This window comes from Hypomesus transpacificus, unplaced genomic scaffold (assembly GCF_021917145.1).
Source record: "Hypomesus transpacificus isolate Combined female unplaced genomic scaffold, fHypTra1 scaffold_455, whole genome shotgun sequence".
NCBI classification, from domain to species: domain Eukaryota; kingdom Metazoa; phylum Chordata; class Actinopteri; order Osmeriformes; family Osmeridae; genus Hypomesus; species Hypomesus transpacificus.
The window spans coordinates 26,171-45,759 of NW_025813971.1; the positions used below are offsets into that span (position 1 = coordinate 26,171).

Sequence of the window (19,589 nt, forward strand, 5' to 3'; positions counted from 1 at the left end):
TCCTCCCTCCTTGCCTTCTCTCTCAGACCCTCCTCCCTCCTTGCCTTCTCTCTCAGACCCTCCTCCCTCCTTGCCTCCTCTCTCAGACCCTCCTCCCTCCTTGCCTTCTCTCTCTAAAACTCCTCCCTCCCTGCTCTCTTTCAGACTCCTCCTCCCCCCTTCTTCTTCTCTGCTCTTTCCTTCCTCACACACTCAGCAGGCCCCTCCCTCTCATCTCCTTCAATCGATTCCATCTTTTAATCATTCCATCTCTCCTCCCCCCCACGTGACAGCAGGTGTTTGATCTGCTCAGTGTACACTGCTCTGCTCTGTGTCTACCCTCATCACGGCCTCCTTTCTCTCTTCCTCTCTGCAGTCTCTCAGGACTGAAAACATGGCCACTCATCAGTAAGGTGTGCTGGGGGAGGGTGGAGGGGGGGCGGTAAAAGGACGGTGAGATGTTGGGTGAGAGATAGACAGAGAGGAGGGGGAAGGGAGAGAGAGACATAGAGAGAAAGGAAACAGACATGTGGAGGGAGAGGGGGAGAAGAGAAACAGAGATGTTGGGAGAGATGTGTCTATGGTAACAGATGGATGAAGCAGTCATCTATAACCCTGTTCTCTCATGTGTACACGTTAGAACTAATACCACCATGATGATGCAGTCTGAAGATGATGATAATGCCCTTTTCTTTTTTTTATCTTCCTAAAATAAAAAAAGCAGGCTAGCAGTGTGTGGAGGCTAGCAGGATAGCAGTGTGGGGAGGCTAGCAGGCTAGCAGTGTGTGGAGGCTAGCAGGATAGCAGTGTGGGGAGGCTAGCAGGATAGCAGTGTGGGGAGGCTAGCAGGATAGCAGTGTGGGGAGGCTAGCAGGATAGCAGTGTGGGGAGGCTAGCAGGATAGCAGTGTGTGGAGGCTAGCAGGATAGCAGTGTGGGGAGGCTAGCAGGATAGCAGTGTGGGGAGGCTAGCAGGATAGCAGTGTGTGGAGGCTAGCAGGATAGCAGTGTGGGGAGGCTAACATGTTCCAGCCATATCCCCTGAACAGTAGGCTTGGCCATCAGAGGAAACACTAATTAAAAAGTGTTAAATAGTTTAGGGTCATTTTTACTATGATCGAGTTTTTGGCTAAACAAACACCATGTACAACCCTACACAACAATCTCACTAGTACAGAATGAGATGGTACCAGTCTAAGAACATGAAGAAACAGACTATAGTAGACTATCGTAAGGTACAGACTATTGGATGTGAACAAGCAGGATCACATGGTGTTCCTGAGGAGAATGAAGTGATTCTCTGAGAGGCTGTGGTTGTGGAAGCAGCACACAGCATGCTAAACTAGTCTGGATCAGATAGTTATGTCACACTACAACCGTTGTGCCTGCTAATTTCAATCTCACTAGAGTGTTCTTACTAATCTGTGCACTAGTAGAGAATGTTCTGCACCTCTTCTGCTAACCGGAAGCCGTCTCTACAAACTGTTCTTTCCTGGCTTTTAAAAGTTTAAAAGCCACAAAAAAGTTACAAAAATAATCGTAACTTTGTTGGGGGTAAAAATATTTTCCCCCACGCACAACACCCACAAAAAAATCTATACTTTTTTTTAAAAGATGTAAAAAATCTGTAACTTTTTTAAAATTAGATTAATTTGTTCACGCGCAACACAACACAAAAGTTGTGTTGTGAAAATTCATCTAAATCGAACAAGAGCAGCGCAACATGGAAACAGTTATTCCCTTCCAGGCCACCAGGGGGACCCTGAGGACCAGATTGGCCAAAATGAAGCCCGTCTGGTGAGAGAGGGCGTGAGAGGCCCTCTCAGCTGAGCCGCGAGGTTGCAGCCACCTCTCCCAGCTCTCCTGAGGCAGTCCTCCCCTTCCTCTCACTCCTTCTTGCAGTCATGGACAATTAGTGAAAGGAGAAAGTGCAGTATGGGTATGTGACATTTTAATAAAAGGTGATGTCAAAATTGTCCGTACTATGTGGACAATAAAGTTTTATTCTATTGTATTCCCGTTATTCTTCTTGAGGGATATTCTTCCTTCAAGAACAATAAGGATAAGCTTTCTTTAGGGACATGACTACAGAAGAAGTAAAAAAAAAAAAAACGTTTTATAGAAAGTAAATAAAATCTAAAACTTCACATTTCCTCCTCGTATGGGATCAAGCCGTCCCATATCTCCACATCCTCCAGTATGAGGAGGTTGTAGACGCTCAGCTTCACTCTTCATCTTACTGTCAGACTTTGTAATTACACTTCTAAAAGCGCAGGGACCTGAGCCATGTTTCCTATCACCTCCACTAAGATTCATCTGTAAGTGAGTTACACCGCCTCCTGGTGGTAGTTATGTTGCTGCTGCAGATTATAAGAGGCCAGGAGGTGCTAGTGAACTGTGACAGGGGGGAGTGTGACAGAAACAGCCCACCAGCAGGAGGTAATATCGCCCATCGGTCAACAGAACCTGGAGAGAACTTACAAATCTCTGCATGGATTGGCACCACTGTACCTCTCCGGTCTCCTTGCACCCTATTGCCCCGCAAGGTCTCTAAGATCTCAAAATGCCGGCTATCTGGTAATACCCAAAGTTAAGAAAAAAACTGCTGGAGGTAGGGCGTTCTCATATAGAGCACTTCTTCTTTGGAACAAATTACCCATCTCAATTAAGGAAGCTGATACTGTCTCGACATTTAAAACTAGATTAAAAACGTTCTTGTTTAGTCAATTCTATGATTGTTAAAGGGAAGTATGTGTGTACTTTCTATGTAAACCTGGGATGTGTGCTTGCCTATGTGTGTATCACATGTAACTTTTAAATTTTAATTATAGCTTATGTTCACATTGCCCAGCTAGATGTTACAAATAAAGTAAACCTGTTACTGTATATTGTTAGTATTATTATTATTATAGTTCCGTTGCTGTATATTGTTACTGTTATAGTTTTTATTACTAGTTGGAGACAACGGGGGACTGGCTGTTTTCATCCTTATTCGTATAAGTATAACCTACTTTAGAGTTCTTTCCCCTGGAACAGATTTCATGTTCCAACTGAGGGGGGCTGTCGTTGTTTTGGTGTGTGGGGCTGCATCAAATACCCTTTTTGCTCTGTTAAATTGCTGCACTAGTCCACACTTGACCGGTGGGGATCTCATTCTATTTTGACTGTAACTGTTAGCTGCTCCTGGCATTCTCTAATCCCTGCTCTCCTCTCTGTCCCCCCCCCACACATTCCCTGTGGTGTGGGGGGGTTTGAGCTGTCAGGACCTGCTTGGTCGTCGGTCTGCCAACGCTGAACCAGGTCGTCACCCGGAATCCAGTCTCCATGACGGCCAACAGCGAGTTTCCCGGTCCCATCCAACGTCTATAAAGCCGAACAATGGATTTTGGTGTTTCAAAACCCATTGACACTGTATGACTATGTTTAGCTTGTGTTCTGCTCCTCTCTCTTACCAACCGTCTCTGGAGGAGGGGATCCCTCTCTGAATTGCTCCTCCCAAGGTTTCTTCCATTTTTTCTCCCGGTGGGAGTTTTTTTTGGGAGTTTTTCCTTGTCTTCCTTGAGGGTTTAGGTTGGTTGAGGGGCAGTTCTATGGGCGCATGTGAAGCCCTCTGTGACATGCTTGCGTGTAAAAAGGGCTATACAAATAAATTTGATTTGATTTGATTTGATTTGAACGTGACAGGAGAACCAGGAATTCTATTGAGAATGTCAGGAATCTACTTTCACCCATGCTCTCCCTCTCTCCTCCTCTCTCCTCCTCTCTCTCCCCTCTCTCCCCTCTCTCCTCTTCTCTCCTCCTCTCTCCTCTCCTCCTCTCTCCTCCTCCTCTCTCTCTCCCTTCCTCCCTCACCTATAGTGTATCTATAAATCTCTTCTGTCATTTATTCACAGTTCATCACTTTCTTCTCTCCTTCCGGATGTCAGGGAGGACAGTTTAATCTATCCCTCCTTCCCACCAACAGACTGCTCCCTCATCCCTCGTTCACCACCTCCCCTCTCACACCTCTAACATGTCATCACCTCCTCCTCACCCTTCCCTCTCCTCCCTCTCTCACCCTTGACATCACTCCGTCTCTCAGAGCAAACAGAGAGTGAGCTCAGCGTTTCTCCCCCAGCAGAGAGAAACAGGCAGGGCAGTGCTGGATACACACACACACCCCACACACACACAGCAGGGTGTGTGTCTGGCAGCCTGACCAGAGGGCAGAGGGAGCAGGCTGGCAGCCTGACCAGAGGGCAGAGGGAGCAGGCTGGCAGACTGGGACCTGCGTCATGTTTGGGCACAGCCCCGTCAACAAGCGGGCAGAGGGGACAGGACGGCGCCCTAGAAGCCAGGTCAGAGGTCATGTGGCAGACCAGGTCAGAGGTCATGTAGCAGGCCTGGCCTCCAGAACCCAGGACTTCACTCCCCAGAGAGAAATGGTCTACCGGTCAGCATGCAGCTGAATAGTTCAAGCATCACACAACAGTCTTTCCAAGAAGGGATATAGATCAAGTTCTGCTTCCTTTTAAGGACTAACTTCAGTAACTAGTCTCGCAAGTCTTCCGGAACAGTTTGTGGTGAACAGGACACAGGTAAACTCACCCCTGGTGCATGCACTGCTCCTGAGCTGGTCTCCTGCTGCTCTGTGTCTGGGGAGAGAGGGAGAGAGAGAGACACAGAGAGAGAGACACAGAGAGAGAGAGAGAGAGAGAGAGAGAGAGAGAGAGAGAGAGAGGAGAGAGAGAGAGAGAGACAGAGAGAGAGAGACACACACAGAGAGAGAGACACAGAGAGAGGGAGAGAGAGAGACACAGAGAGAGAGACACAGAGAGAGAGACACAGAGAGAGAGAGAGAGAGAGAGAGAGACACACAGAAAGAGAGAGAGAGAGAGACACAGAGAGAGAGAGAGAGAGAGAGAGAGAGACAGAGAGAGAGACCAAGAGAGAGAGAGAGAACAAGAGAAAGAGAGAGAGAGAGAGAACAAGAGAGAAAGAACAAGAGAGAGAGAACAAGAGAGAGAGAGAGAGAGAGAGAGAGAGAGAGAGAGAGGAGAGAGAGAGAGAGAGAGAGAGAGAGAGAGAGAGAGAGAGAGAGAGTGGGGGGGGGAGAGAAAGAGAGAGCAAGAGAGAGAGAGAGAGTGGGGGGGAGAGAAAGAGAGAGCAAGAGAGAGAGCAAAGAGAGAGAGAGAGAGAGAGAGAGAGAGAACAAGAGAGAGAGAGAACAAGAGAGAGAGAGAGAGAGAGAGAGAGAGAGAGAGAGAGAGAGAGAGAGAGAGAGAGAGAGAGAGAGTGGGGGGGAGAGAAAGAGAGAGCAAGAGAGAGGTAAGACTTGAACAATGAGTCTATGTTTATAGCATGAAACAGAAAATTCTTCTTATGAAATGAATCTTCAACATTCTTCAACATTCTCATCCAAAACCAATCCAGAGACACAATCACAGACAAGTGTGTCAGTGCTGTACAGAGGCAGTGACTACACCTCATTTAGCAACATGAACTGCTCTCCAGCCAGGAAGTGGCGAGGACGGGAGGACGGGAGGACGGGAGAACGGGACAAGAGGAAAAGACCAGTCACATCGATTCGAGAACAATGACGTGGTTTAGGGTCTGTCATCACTGCCCTATTTATACCACCGAGGAAGGCTGGAAAGCAAACCCAGATCTTATCATTCCTAAACCCATGGCCGCATGACCCAAATGATTATACTGTATCATACATATCCTGCATTAGTAGAGGAGTGTCCTGTGAGCAGTGTCCTGTGAGCAGTGTCCTGTGAGGAGCTGTACCTCAGCTTGGGAAGTGCCACACATGCCAGGTGACAGTTGGCTTTAGCAGCTACCTCACACATAGCTGGAGGAGCAGTCACATTCCTTCCCAGCAGGGGAGAGGGTGGTGTGTGTGTGGTGTGTGTGTGGTGTGTGTGTGGTGTGTCAGTGGTGTGTGTGTGGTGTGTGTGTGGTGTGTCAGTGGTGTGTAAACACTCATTACACAGCCTGAATATGACTACAGGACCTCTCTAAGTGTACTGTGCGTAAACCGTTCAAGCCAAGACAGGTAATATTTACAAAATATTATAATAATGACTACCTTGATAACATCTCACACGTTAAAAATTAAAAGAAATGGTAGCTCTAGAAACAAGCTGTGATGTCATCAGCGTGTGCCTACCTCTGAGCGTTCTGTTCTGTTCTGTTGTCATCACAGAAGCCGTCTCTTGGGTCTCCAGCGTTCTGTCACGCACCTCGTCAACGCTTCCCTCCCAGGGTGGGGCCTCTAGGCCTTGGGAGATACCACTCTCCACAGCCACAGGGGAGGTGGGATTCTCACACTGGAATGAACCAACTACCAGCTTCAGTGGGGTGCTGAGGCTGTGCTCCAGTCCAGGCACAGTCTTACTACTGTCTGGAAGGGCTGGGTGTATTGAGGGGGGGGAGTCACTGGAGATACTGACAGGTGTGTCCAAACTCTCAACACTGGGATGGGTCACAGATTCAGCAGAGCTGACATCATCTCTCTCCTCCTGGATGACCTCATCAGAGTGCGTCGGCTGGATGACCTCATCAGAGTGCGTCAGCTTCCTCTCATTCTGTCCGCCTGCCGGTGAGTCACCCAGGCATTCCTCAGCTGTGTCCCCAACACCAGGATCCAGGCTAGGATTCAGGTTAGGATCCAGGCTAGGAACCAGGCTAGGAGTCAAGCTAGGATCCAGGCTAGGATCCAGGCTAGGAGTCAGATTAGGAGTCAGATTAGGAGTCAGGTTAGGATCCAGGCTAGGAGTCAGATTAGGATCCAGGCTAGGAGTCAGATTAGGAGTCAGGTTAGGATCCAGGCTAGGAGTCAGATTAGGATCCAGGCTAGGAGTCAGATTAGGATCCAGGCTAGGAGTCAGATTAGGATCCAGGCTAGGAGTCAGATTAGGATCCAGGCTAGGAGTCAGATTAGGATCCAGGCTAGGAGTCAGATTAGGATCCAGGCTAGGAGTCAGATTAGGATCCAGGCTAGAAGTCAGATTAGGAGTCAGGTTAGGATCCAGGCTAGGAGTCAAGCTAGGAGTCAGATTAGGAGCCAGGCTAAGATCCAGGCGAGATTCTTGGCTAGAAAGCAGGCAAGGCTCCACTGGGCTCTTCAACTGAGATGTCTGTTTGTTCTTAGACCTTTTGGATCGTTTACTACTCTTAGACTTAGATGGTTTAGCGTCTGGCTGTGCTGACTGTTTTGTGTCAGACTGCTTGCTGTCTAACTGAGCAGACAGTTTGTTGTCAGATTCCTTGGTGTCGTACAGTTGATTATCAAACTGTGTTGGACGGTGCTCAGATTGTTCTGACTGTTTGTTAGGCTGTTTGCTGTCAGACTGTGCTAGCTGTTTCTGGCCCGACTGATCATTGTATTCCTGTGCTGACTGCTTGTCAGACTTTTGACTTTCTAACTGTGCGAATTCACTGACCAACTGTTCACTGTCTAACTGCACTGCTTGTTTGTCTGACTGATCACTGTGAAACCGTGCTGACTGTTCGTCTGATTGATCACTATGAAACTGTTCTGACTGTTTGCCTGACTCGTCACTGTTTAACTGTTCTGACTGTTTGTCTGACTGATCACTGTGTAACTCTTCCGACTGTTTGTGAAACTGTCCTGACTGTTGGTGTGACTGATCACTTTGTAACTGTGCTGACTGTTGGTGTGACTGATCACTGTGTAACTGTGTTGACTGTTTGTTGCGTAACAGTTCGGAGAGTTCTACTTGAGCTACGGCGGCTGCTATGGCAACGGCAACCACTGCTACAGCTGTGCCTGTAATCTCTTCAGACTGTTCCTGACTTCGACATCCCAGAATCCCATAATCCTCTGCTTCACGCTGCCCCGATTGGCTCTCTGGCATGCCTTCTGACGACGCCCACGTTACGGCTGGTCTCTTCCCATCAGCCCCTTGGCGCTGCGTCTTCCCCCAGCCAACATCCCCGAACTCCCCACAGGAGGAGACAGGAGGTTTCCTGTCTGTCACTGTGTCCTCTGCTATCCCATTGGCTGAGCTGGTCTGTCCACTGTGAGTCCTGTGCTCTCTCCCTCTGGTAACATCCTGTTTGGTCTGGTGGTGTTTATCCGCCTGTCTGGAGCAGTGGGGGGCTGTGTGTCTGAGTTCAGCTTCTCCTGGTGCTCTGCTGGACTCCTCTGTCCCGAGTCCTGGAGTCATCCTGCTGGACTCCTCTGTCCCGAGTCCTGGAGTCATCCTGCTGGACTCCTCTGTCCCGAGTCCTGGAGTCATCCTGCTGGACTCCTCTGTCCCGAGTCCTGGAGTCATCCTGCTGGACTCCTCTGTCCCGAGTCCTGGAGTCATCCTGCTGGACTCCTCTGTCCCGAGTCCTGGAGTCATCCTGCTGGACTCCTCTGTCGGTGTCGGTGTCTGTGTCGGTGGTGTGGAGCTGGTCTGCTCGTGTCTGCTCGCCGACTGTTCCCTCGTCTCAGAGCCCAGCGCCTCCCTGTTATCTGTCACTTCTCTCCGCCCAGAACAACTCGCCACCTCCACCACTTCCTGTCTTTGTCCTGCGGCCCAGGCATGTGACCGGGCTGGCTGGGGTCCAGAGTGGAGGCAGTGACAGCCAACCTCACAGTCAGCCCCACAGCCAGCCTCACAAGCAGCCTCACAAGCAGCCTCACAAGCAGCCTCAGCTACCTCCACCTGGCCAAAGCTGGGCTCCAGTGCGTCCAGAGAGTGGTGGACTTGACCGTTCTCCACAGGACTCTGGTCTGTCTCGTACCAGGTAGTGTTGGAGCTGGCTCCCTGGCTGAGCTCTGTTCCCCTGCCCCTCTGAGCCCCCGGGTTGCCCCTCTCCCCGCCCCTGCTCCCCTGGCTGCTCTGGGGGCTCTGCGGGGGCGAGAGCTGCTCCAGGGACTGAGCGTGGCCCATATCTGGGTCTGGTCCTGGGTCCTGAGTCTTCTCCTTCCCCTCCGCGTGCGTCTGAGTCTCTGTGTGCTTCTCTCCTGCTCTGCTCTCTTCCTGGTTGTGAGCGCGCCGCCCCTGGGCTGTGTCAGCGACCGCCTGACTTCCTGTTCTTCCAGCGCCAGCCGCACAGTCTCTAGGTCCCAACCGCTCTCTTTCTGCCACCCTCCGCTTCCTTCTTCCTGCCTTCACGCAGGAAGTAGCCACAGGCCGAGGTTCCGCCCCCAACTCCTCTTCTCTTTCCACTGAATGCCGTTTGTCCGAGCAGGGCTCGGCTTCCTCTGATTGGCCGTTGGAGCAAGACCACGCCCCCGTGCTGAGGTGGGCGTCAGTCAGGGGGTTGGTGGTGATGATGTCACCGTTGCCCGTGGTGACAGGAGACTCATCTACGGACAGCTGTGGAACATGAAACAAAGAGTTTGTTAGTCAGAGAAGTTGTGCTGTACAGTAGCTCATTGTGCTCTATAGGCTTCTGCACTCGTCTCAGTCTATATACAGATATCCTCTTCCTCTTCCAGACTCATGCTCGATCACTTCCATTGCTTCCTGAGGCCGTGCGGGGCGCGGGTGCGTTTTTGGGGCGCGGATGGTCTTCACACGAGAACACGTCAATGTTTGTTCAAGCATTTGTCATGTTTGATTCAATGTCATTTCCACAGTCCACAGTTGGCCGAGCAATAACATGTGTTTACACTTGTTTGCACTCTTGAAATGCGTTGTGGATCAGGTTGAGCGAGGTTCATCTAATGGGACTCTCCCAGCCACCTGACGAGGAGGCCTCTCTTCAGACTCACCTTGTCTCTGCTGCTGCGGATGAAGCGCTGCAGCTCCTCCAGCTCCCCCTGCAGGCTGGGAGGGGCGCTGTGTCCGGGGTGCGTGTCCACAGTCAGGGTGTAGGTGTTCAGGCTGGGGTGGTGTTGCAGCCAACGCCCCCCTGGGACCCCCCCTGGGACCCCCCCGGGGACCCCCCCTGGCTCCGCTTTGATCCTGGCCGGCGGCAATGTCTCCGCTCTGCATCAACACAAACACACCTCCGTCTGAGACAGCCAATCACAAATCTGGTAACGGCTGAATCAGCCAATCGTAAGAGACTTTGACGTAGCTGTGTGTGTGTGTGTTGAGAAAGTGTACACGGGAACTCCTCCATGGCAACGAAAAGGAACCAACCGGCAAGGGGAACATAAACACAGGCTGAAATAAAGCTTCCTGCTTCTATTCCTGGTGTGTGTGTGTGCGTGCATAGAAAAACAATGGTAACACAGAAGTGTTAGGATGGTACGTTATGCATGAAGAATATCTGATCAGTGACATGATGACTCACACACACACAGAACTAGACAGCGTCTCTAGATCTTTCTGCTTAGCGAATGAATGGTGTGGTCCGCTAAACACAGAGACTATTGTCTTCATGTCCCCGCGTGGGTGTGGAGACCGACTGGATTCTTCTCTTTTGTCTTTTCCTCCTGAGACTCTCTCTCACTTCCAACTTTCCATCTAACAGTGAGCTGAAGTGCCTGGACTGTAACAGACTCACAGTGATGTCATCACCGTGCTCGGAGGGTTCCAGAAAGGAGAAACAAATAGAGGAGAGCTCTGCTGAAGAGAGCATGTGACTCTCCTCCCCTCCCCTCCTCCCCTCTCCTATCATCTCTACCCCACTCCTCCTCCCCTCCCCTCCTCTCCTATCCTCTCTACCCCACTCCTCCTCCCCTCCCCTCCTCTCCTATCATCTCTACCCCACTCCTCCTCCCCTCCCCTCCCCTCCTCTCCTATCATCTCTACCCCACTCCTCCTCCCCTCCTCCCCTCTCCTATCCTCTCTACCCCACTCCTCCTCCCTTCCCCTCCCCTCCTCTCCTATCATCTCTACCCCACTCCTCCTCCCCTCCCCTCCCCTCCTCTCCTATCCTCTCTACCCCACTCCTCCTCCCCTCCCCTCTCTCATCATCTACCATTGAGCTATACCCCTGCGCAGGCTAAATCAAACACACCTAAACTAAATGTGTGTTCCATGTGTGATGGATGTTCTGGGGTGGGTCAGGTCCCGCTCCGGCCCTCCAGACTCCAGGGCTCAGGGTTCATGAGAACTCTGCAGTCCCCTGGTACCCTTTAAGGGATATGCTACTCAAAAGATTTATAAGAATGATAATAAGGACACATGAATTTAACCTTCCATCCAAAGTGATGTACGGAGGGAATTTCAAACCCGCAACCTCTTGATCTGCAGTAAAATGCTCTAGCACTGAGCTATGCCCATTCCTTAACCTTACTGGGATCACAAAACATCCACACAGTAAAACCTTATCAATTCAAACCTAATTCATGTTGGGTGTAATGTCCCTTTAGACAGGAGGGTCAGGGGCCCTGGGGGAGTGGCTCTGGCTGTGTTGACACCAGCTGTTTGTAGAGTCAATGTCCCCAACATCACACTCTGTCCTTGTCCTCCAGCCTTATCACCACCCTCCCCCCGGCACACCAAACACACTTCACTGTCAACATCACCAGCCTGTTCCATGTGACCACACTGCTAAACAAGTCCTGCTTTCACTGATGTTCTTACCAACTGTCATTTGGGACAGTTGCTGGGAGATGGAAGAGTAGAGACATCATTAGTCTCACAGAAACTCAGTCGTTAGGGGTATCCCCCAAACCCTGACCCTACCTCTTAGCCCAATGTCTTATCTTAAGCACTCACGTGTGTGTTGTGTGATTTCATTCTCTCCGCGGGGCCAAGCGGACCTTTTGGTGGGAGAAGATAGGAGTACTTACTGTGTGAGGAGGTGCTGGAGGTGGAGGTGGCCCCTACTGAGGGCGAGGCTGCCCGGGGTGAGGCCCTGTGTGTTGGGCAGGCGGAGTGCCTCCAATCCCCCAGGCTGCTGGAGCAGGAACAGGGCCACTCTCCGCAGACCGCGCCGCCCGGCGAAGTGGAGGAGAGTCTCCCTCGGACCAGGGTCTACCAGACGGGCAGACAGGAGAAGACCGGCGGGGACAGGGGGGATGGAGAGAGGGGGAGGGAGATACCGTTAGACTGGAAAGAACAGTGTCGTTCCTCGGCACAGCAGAGTCAGACTGCTGCTGTTGGTAGAGCAGACATCTCTCTCAGGGGGATCTCCATGAGTTAGCTCATTCATGAATCAGGGTTATATCCATGTATAGTCTCCTTCATGACAAAGGTAATGTCCGGACTCGGCAGGGTCTGGGTTCATGTGAACTATCTTCGAGCACATGCACCCAGGCTGAGAGAGTGGGTGTAGCCCTCCCTCTCTCCCTCCCTCTCTCCTCTCTCCCTCCCTCTCTCTCTTTTCCTCTCTCTCTCCCTCTTTCCTCTATCCCTCTCTCTCTCCCTCCCAATCTCTCTCTCCCTATCTCTCCCTCCCTCCCTCCCTCTCTCTTTTCATACCACTCTCCACCTCCCCTCTGGCTTTCCTCCCTCATCACTCTCCCTTCCCTCCTAACCCCACGAGCCTACATACACAACACAAATGCATTGTGGGTAGTGTAGTTTTGTATTGTATCATATCGCATTGCAATGGACCAGGGTAAGACGTGTTGCAGTAAAAACATTCCCAACAAGGAGGATGAACATTCGGGCCTTTTCCACTTCCAAACCACAACAATCTGGTCCAATCCTGCATCTACACAGTGTAGTACTAATGTACACCGACAGGCTCTCTTCCTGACGCAGTAGAGTAGCGCAGAGCTATGTAGAAGTACGGTACAACTGTTGCCAGGGAATAAGGGAAGTGAAGAAAAGATGTAAGCACTTTATGACCGCCGCAGAAACAGAGCTCTGTACGGTACCAACAGCATGAGGCCACTTCCTGTTCCTGTCACCTGACTCTGTCACTCTCCAACAGCCACTTACAGGAAGAGAGAGAGAGCAAGGGAGAGAGAGAAATAGAAAAGGCATGACAGAGAGAGAGAGAGAGAGAGAGAGAGAGAGAGAGAGAGAGAGAGAGAGAGAGAGACAGAGAGAGAGAGAGAGAGACAGAGAGAGACTATCTGATTGTATTTGATATTCTCAGGGCGTTCTCTTTCCCACAATCCTTCACTGTAATAAACAAGTGGCAGGAATGCTGGCTCATTCTCTGGTGGCCCTGGGTGTAAACAAACAACTGCCCCCTCTCTGCCCCCAGGGGATAATACTACCCCCGTCTGCCCCAGACAAGGTCATATTCCTACCCCCTGTCTGGGCTCTGCAACAGAACTCAGGTTCACCCCAGCCAGCACGCTGACCTAGTCCTGGTCCTGGACCTGATGAGGAGACAGAGAGAGAAGCAGCCAGCTCCCCGTCTTACCGGCCCGTCTGATCCACATATGGACCTGAGCCAGGGTTTGGTCGTCTGCTTGTTGTTGTTGCATATGCATGTTATCTCCCTTGGATCTGGGTTAAATAGATGTATATTGAAACACCCAGGCATGATGTCAAAGAGCCGCTGCGATCCCTGTGATCAGGCCTGCCCTCCTGTGGGAGGGAGATACAGACGCCCTTTCAGAGGGGAAGGGATGAATAGGGAGGGGGAGGGCCACTCGTTCTTCCAGCTCTCTGGGTTGTTACAATGCTCTTATCTGTCTCTGAGAACCACACAGCTAGACACTCAGATCTGTCTGTCCACCTCTGCCTCCAACCTCCCTCTGCCTCCACCCTCCCTCTGCCTCCACCCTCCCTCTGCCTCCTCCCTCCAGCAGACTGGGTTTAGACTGAACCTCCACCTTCCCTCTGCCTCCTCCCTCCAGCAGACTGGGTTTAACCTTCCCCTTCCCTCTCCCGTTCCCAGTGTGCCGACAGGAGAGCAGTATCCCTCTCAACATCAGCAGGGTCCGGGGTCCAAACCAAACAAGCATCACTCAACCAGAACCAGGAAAACATATTAACAGTACCAGAGCCTCTCCGGGAAGGGGTTGCCACGGAAACGGTGCCCGGATCTGGCCAGCTGACCATGTGACCTCGGCGAGGCTCCAGACCGCTTAATTAAGTGGGAATGTCTGACATCTCGTTCCTGACTCGGTACCAGGATGAACCAATCAGAGCACAGAACGGGGGGATGAGAATATGCAGGCCAGGGGTCTGCCCTGTGTGTTCAAGCCTTCAGCTTACTCTCCTGTAACACCTTCTAGCTCAGCCTGAAACTCACGGAGATCACCACCACGCATGTGTGACTTTGTCACCCTGTCCTTCATTCCTTTTCTATGCTCTCTGTATCTAGTGAGCGTTACCTGTGCAGGTGTCCGGCGGTGTCCTGTGGCCGTGCGGAGAGTGGGCGTGTTCTCCCAGGTGTGTCCCCAGGTGAGAGTGGGCGTGTTCTCCCAGGTGTGTCCCCAGGTGAGAGTGGGCGTGTTCTCCCAGGTGTGTCCCCAGGTGAGAGTGGGCGTGTTCTCCCAGGTGTGTCCCCAGGTGAGAGGGCTCGAGGTGTTCCCCCAGGACGCTCCAGCCGGCAGGCAGGGGGAGGTGTCGCAGGGCCAGAGCCAGCTGCTCGTCCAGCCTCTCACACTCCTCAGCCTGGCCCTCCTCCAGGAGCAGAGCCCCCTCCAGACCGCCACGCCGCCCCGCGCTCTGCACCAGGGACTGGGCCATGTCCAGCGCCAGGTCCTGGACGAACTGGAAGCGCTCCTGGGACACGCAGCCCACCACGCCCCCGGGCCGGGCGGAGCACAGCGTCACCTGCACCCACTCACAGCAGGCGTGGGCTGGAGGAGGAGCAGGAGGTGAAGAGAGGGAGGAGGAGCAGGAGGTGAAGAGAGGGAGGAGGAGCAGGAGGTGAAGAGAGGGAGGAGGAGCAGGAGGTGAAGAGAGGGAGGAGGAGCAGGAGGTGAAGAGAGGGAGGAGGAGCAGGAGGTGAAGAGAGGGAGGAGGAGCAGAAGGTAAAGAGAGAGGGAGGAGGAGCAGGAGGTGAAGAGAGGGAGGAGGAGCAGGAGGTGAAGAGAGGGAGGAGGAGCAGGAGGTGAAGAGAGGGAGGAGGAGCAGGAGGTGAAGAGAGGGAGGAGGAGCAGGAGGTGAAGAGAGGGAGGAGGAGCAGGAGGTAAAGAGAGAGGGAGGAGGAGCAGGAGGTGAAGAGAGGGAGGAGGAGCAGGAGGTAAAGAGAGAGGGAGGAGGAGCAGGAGGTGAAGAGAGGGAGGAGGAGCAGGAGGTGCAGAGAGGGAGGAGGAGCAGGAGGTGAAGAGAGGGAGGAGGAGCAGGAGGTGAAGAGAGGGAGGATGAGAAAGGAGGAGGGGAGGAGGAAGAGAAAAAAGGATGAAGGAGAAGCAGGGGAAGGAGTAAGAAGAGAAAGAGAAATGGGGTTAACTCCACAGGTACACTGTAGTAAAGGTTTCAGTATGTCCCTCTTCTCTAATATTAGCCGAGACTGTCTAAATCCTGTTAATGACAGCAGACAGTGATGGACAGAGATGGACACCTGAGGACCATGGTGCTGGGCTGGAGGGGGAGTCCACCACCCAATCCCTCCTCCTCCACCTCCCTCCTCCTCTTCCCTCCTCCTCCTCCTCCTCCCTCCTCCCTCCTCCTCCTCCCTGTGCCACTGTAAGTGACCCATCTGTGTTGCTAAGGCACAAAAGGTCCAAACATTAAACAACGTCTGATGGAGGAAAGGTTTGTAAGACCACCAGACAAGTGTGGAGTCACGAAAAGTATTTCATCAAGTCCATCTTCAGTGTGTAGTGAGACCACACTGCAGATATGTGCTGGTGAGAGAGAGACCACACTGCAGATATGTGCTGGTGAAAGAGAGACCACACTGCAGGCCTGGCCAGATTAAACAAAGATAAGGTCCAATATTCCCTCACTCCACACACACACACACACACTCTTCTGACACATACTCCCTCCCTCTATACACACTCTCTCTCCCTCTCAGAGCCATGTGTTGATGAAGACTCATCTTCCCCATGAACCAGAAGTGAAAGGACAGCATGCGTTCTCCAGCAGGAGAGAACACACTGCCATTCACGGCTCTGTTAATGACTACACACACACACACACACACACACAAATGCTCACACATATGAGCGTGTGCAAACACACACACAGCTACACAAATCAGAGCTTGGCCATAATGCCATCAATATGCCATCAAATAGGTCAGTCTGGTGGTTTCAGAGGTCAGCCTCTCTCGTCTGTGTTAGGCCTGGTCTCTAATTAGGCCTGGTCTCTGGTTAGGCCTGGTCTCTAGTTAGGCCTGGTCTCTAGTTAGGCCTGGTCTCTAGTTAGGCCTGGTCTCTGGTTAGGCCTGGTCTCTAGTTAGGCCTGGTCTCTGGTTAGGCCTGGTCTCTAGTTAGGCCTGGTCTCTGGTTAGGCCTGGTCTCTAGTTAGGCCTGGTCTCTGGTTAGGCCTGGTCTCTGGTTAGGCCTGGTCTCTAGTTAGGCCTGGTCTCTGGTTAGGCCTGGTCTCTGGTTAGGCCTGGTCTCTGGTTAGGCCTGGTCTAGCAGGGTGAAGACCTGTTCCTTGGCCAGCAGCCAGGCAGACACTGACACTGATATCATTTTTGGTCATAAAATAGACACACACACGCACGCACGCACACACACACTCACACACACACACATAATGGGGGCTGGGGGCTGGGGGCAGGGGGCTGGGGGTTACTGGACTACAAACGAAGGAAGGGAAACAGCAGATCCCCTGCAACCCAGAAGTACTTGGAGCACACACCACTAGCTGAAACACCACTAGCTGAAACACCACTAGCTGAAACACCACTAGCTGAAACACCACTAGCTGAAACACCACTAGCTGAAACACCAGCACAATGGATCTAAGTGACAGATGAGACAGACAGACTGTGTGTGTGTGTGTTAGAATTAAGAAGTAAAAACTTATCAGTTTTAACTTCTTAATTCTATCTCTCACACACAGCCTGGTGTTATAAGCCATCTCCTCACTAACTGTCTCACACACACACACACACACACACACACCTATCTCTCACGCTCACACACAGCCTGATGTGCCAGGCTAAAAATGTTCCTGTTTAACTCCTGTTGATAAAGGTTTCCTAGCAACCTGAGTATGTACTATAACACCATCCCAGAGGGAAATGAGAGAGAGAGAGAGAGAGAGAGAGACAGAGAGAGAGAGAGAGAGACATAGAGTGTGAGTGTGTGTGTACCTGGGCAGACGGCCTGCAGAGTGACATGGCTGAGGCGCAGCGTGCTGGTCAGGTGACGCTGGGTGGAGCCTGAGAACAGGAGGTAGAACTCCTCCTCCTCCTCCTCCTTCTCTTCATCCTCCAGATCTTCATCACCAAGCTGCACAGTCAGCACACACTCCCCCTGAGAGAGGAGACCACACACACACACACATACACACACACACACACCCTGTTAGACAACATGTCCTGTTTCAGACAAAACCACTGGAAGAGGTCCTACATACCAGTTATATTCCTGTGTGTGGGTGTGTCCATGTGTGTCACTACACCCCCCCTCACCCTCTCCTGCCCCCTCCTCTCACCCTATCCTCCCCCCCCTCCTCACCCTCTCCTGCCCCCTCCTCTCACCCTATCCTCCCCCCCTCCTCACCCTCTCCTGCCCCCTCCTCTCACCCTCTCCTCCCCCCCTCCTCACCCTCTCCTGCCCCCTCCTCTCACCCTATCCTCCCCCCCTCCTCACCCTCTCCTGCCCCCTCCTCTCACCCTATCCTCCCCTCCTCCTCACCCTCTCCTGCCCCCTCCTCTCACCCTCTCCTTCCCGTCCTCTCACCCTCTCCCGCCCCCTCCTCTCACCCTCTCCTGCCCCCTCCTCTCACCCTCTCCTCCCCCCCTCCTCACCCTCTCCTGCCCCCTCCTCTCACCCTATCCTCCCCCCTCCTCACCCTCTCCTGCCCCTCCTCTCACCCTCTCCCGCCCCTCCTCTCACCCTCTCCCGCCCCCTCCTCTCACCCTCTCCTGCCCCCTCCTCTCACCCTATCCTCCCCCCCTCCTCACCCTCTCCTGCCCCCTCCTCTCACCCTCTCCTGCCCCCTCCTCTCACCCTCTCCTGCCCCTCCTCTCACCCTCTCCCGCCCCTCCTCTCACCCTCTCCCGCCCCCTCCTCTCACCCTCTCCTGCCCCCTCCTCTCACCCTATCCTCCCCCCCTCCTCACCCTCTCCTGCCCCCTCCTCTCACCCTCTCCTGCCCCTCCTCTCACCCTCTCCCGCCCCTCCTCTCACCCTCTCCCGCCCCCTCCTCTCACCCTCTCCTGCCCCCTCCTCTCACCCTATCCTCCCCCCCTCCTCACCCTCTCCTGCCCCCTCCTCTCACCCTCTCCTGCCCCTCCTCTCACCCTTTCCTCCCCCTCCTCTCACCCTCTCCTCCCCCTCCTCTCACCCTCTCACGTGTCAGACGTGTGAGCTGCAGGGGCTTGTGGGTAAACACACACGCTGCAGACGCACGTCTCCACTGACTGTGGGAAACTCTTCAAGTCTTCAGAAGAGATACTCGGAATTGTCAAATGTTGTTGCTGTAGTCCCTCCGTTTCTGCTCTCTGAACGCTGACGAGAGGGTGACTGTGCTACTGGACTCTGCTGTGACGGAGGACTATAACAAAATATATAAAAACACTCCCTTCCCCCTCTCTCCAGCTGTTTAGAGGATCCAGGAACAACTTAAGCCCCGCCCACCCCTCCAGCTCATGCTCAGGCTAACAATAGGTCACAGAGATGCTTCACATAGTTGGCCCTCACGCAACAGAGCACTGCCTCAACACACACACACTCACACTCACACAACCCAGACTCCCCAATACACACGCACTGCTTCATGAATCAAGTATGTTATTCACAAGCTGGTTCCATCAGGTTCAGACCCCAGCCTCACAGCTCTCCAGCTGGTTCCATCAGGTTCAGACCCCAGCCTCACAGCTCTCCAGCTGGTTCCATCAGGTTCAGACCCCAGCCTCACAGCTCTCCAGCTGGTTCCATCAGGTTCAGACCCCAGCCTCACAGCTCTCCAGCTGGTTCCATCAGGTTCAGACCCCAGCCTCACAGCTCTCCAGCTGGTTCTCCCTCCGCTTCATCAGTGTCAGATCGAGCCCTGGCTATGCTGAGAGGGGGGTGGGCCCAGCTGCACGTCCCCCTCACTACCACATGGACCCTGTACACATCCCGTGTCACAGGCTCGTGGGTTTGGAGAGTGTGCAGGTTAGGGCACCTTTGTGTGTGTTGTTCCTGGATCACAACCTTCCAACTAAACTGGACAATCATTTCAGAGCAGGGATGGTAATGGGAGGGGGTAGGGTGTTCTTTGTGGTTTGAAGACAGGCCATGTTCCACATGTTTCTCTTGCAAAATCAGACTGGTAATGGCTGTGTATGAGAGAGGTACTTACATACAATGGTGCTTGCTGTGGATTTAGCTTCATGACACTAAACACTGTTGAGAGAGAGAGAGAGAGAGAGAGAGAGAGAGAGAGAGAGAGAGAGAGAGAGAGGAGAGAGAGTGAGAGATTAATTCAGGGTTGGGTCAGGCCACATCACAATACAATCATTCCATACTGATGTTTGTACATTCAGCTCTGTACCTCATACACAAATGTAATTAAAACAGAATAATGAACTGCTGCACCCATGTTCCAGAACATTCCAAATGTGTTTAGTTCACCTCAACACCCAGACCAGAAAGAGGTGATTCAGAGTCGCACCTTGGATGAGGATAGACACGTTAGTAGGTACAACTGCCTGCCTGCCTGCCTTTCTGCCTGTCTGTCTGCCTGTC

The 19,589-nt window shown here is 52.6% G+C and overlaps 1 protein-coding gene across 1 annotated transcript in view; it reads right to left on the bottom strand.

Annotated features, from left to right (window-relative positions):
• LOC124465298 (A-kinase anchor protein 13-like) overlaps positions 1 to 19,243 on the bottom strand; it is a gene marked incomplete at its 3' end in the record, with an annotated part of 45,404 nt that extends 26,161 nt beyond the window's left edge. The window contains exons 1-7 of the mRNA XM_047017013.1: positions 19,204 to 19,243; positions 17,007 to 17,169; positions 14,119 to 14,589; positions 11,671 to 11,854; positions 9,697 to 9,913; positions 6,133 to 9,298; positions 4,566 to 4,612 (exon numbers count right to left, since the gene is read on the bottom strand). Coding sequence (XP_046872969.1) covers positions 4,566 to 4,612; positions 6,133 to 9,298; positions 9,697 to 9,913; positions 11,671 to 11,854; positions 14,119 to 14,589; positions 17,007 to 17,169; positions 19,204 to 19,236 — 4,281 coding nt within the window. The remainder of the gene's footprint in view (positions 1 to 4,565; positions 4,613 to 6,132; positions 9,299 to 9,696; positions 9,914 to 11,670; positions 11,855 to 14,118; positions 14,590 to 17,006; positions 17,170 to 19,203) is intronic.
• Positions 19,244 to 19,589: the final 346 nt, after the last annotated feature.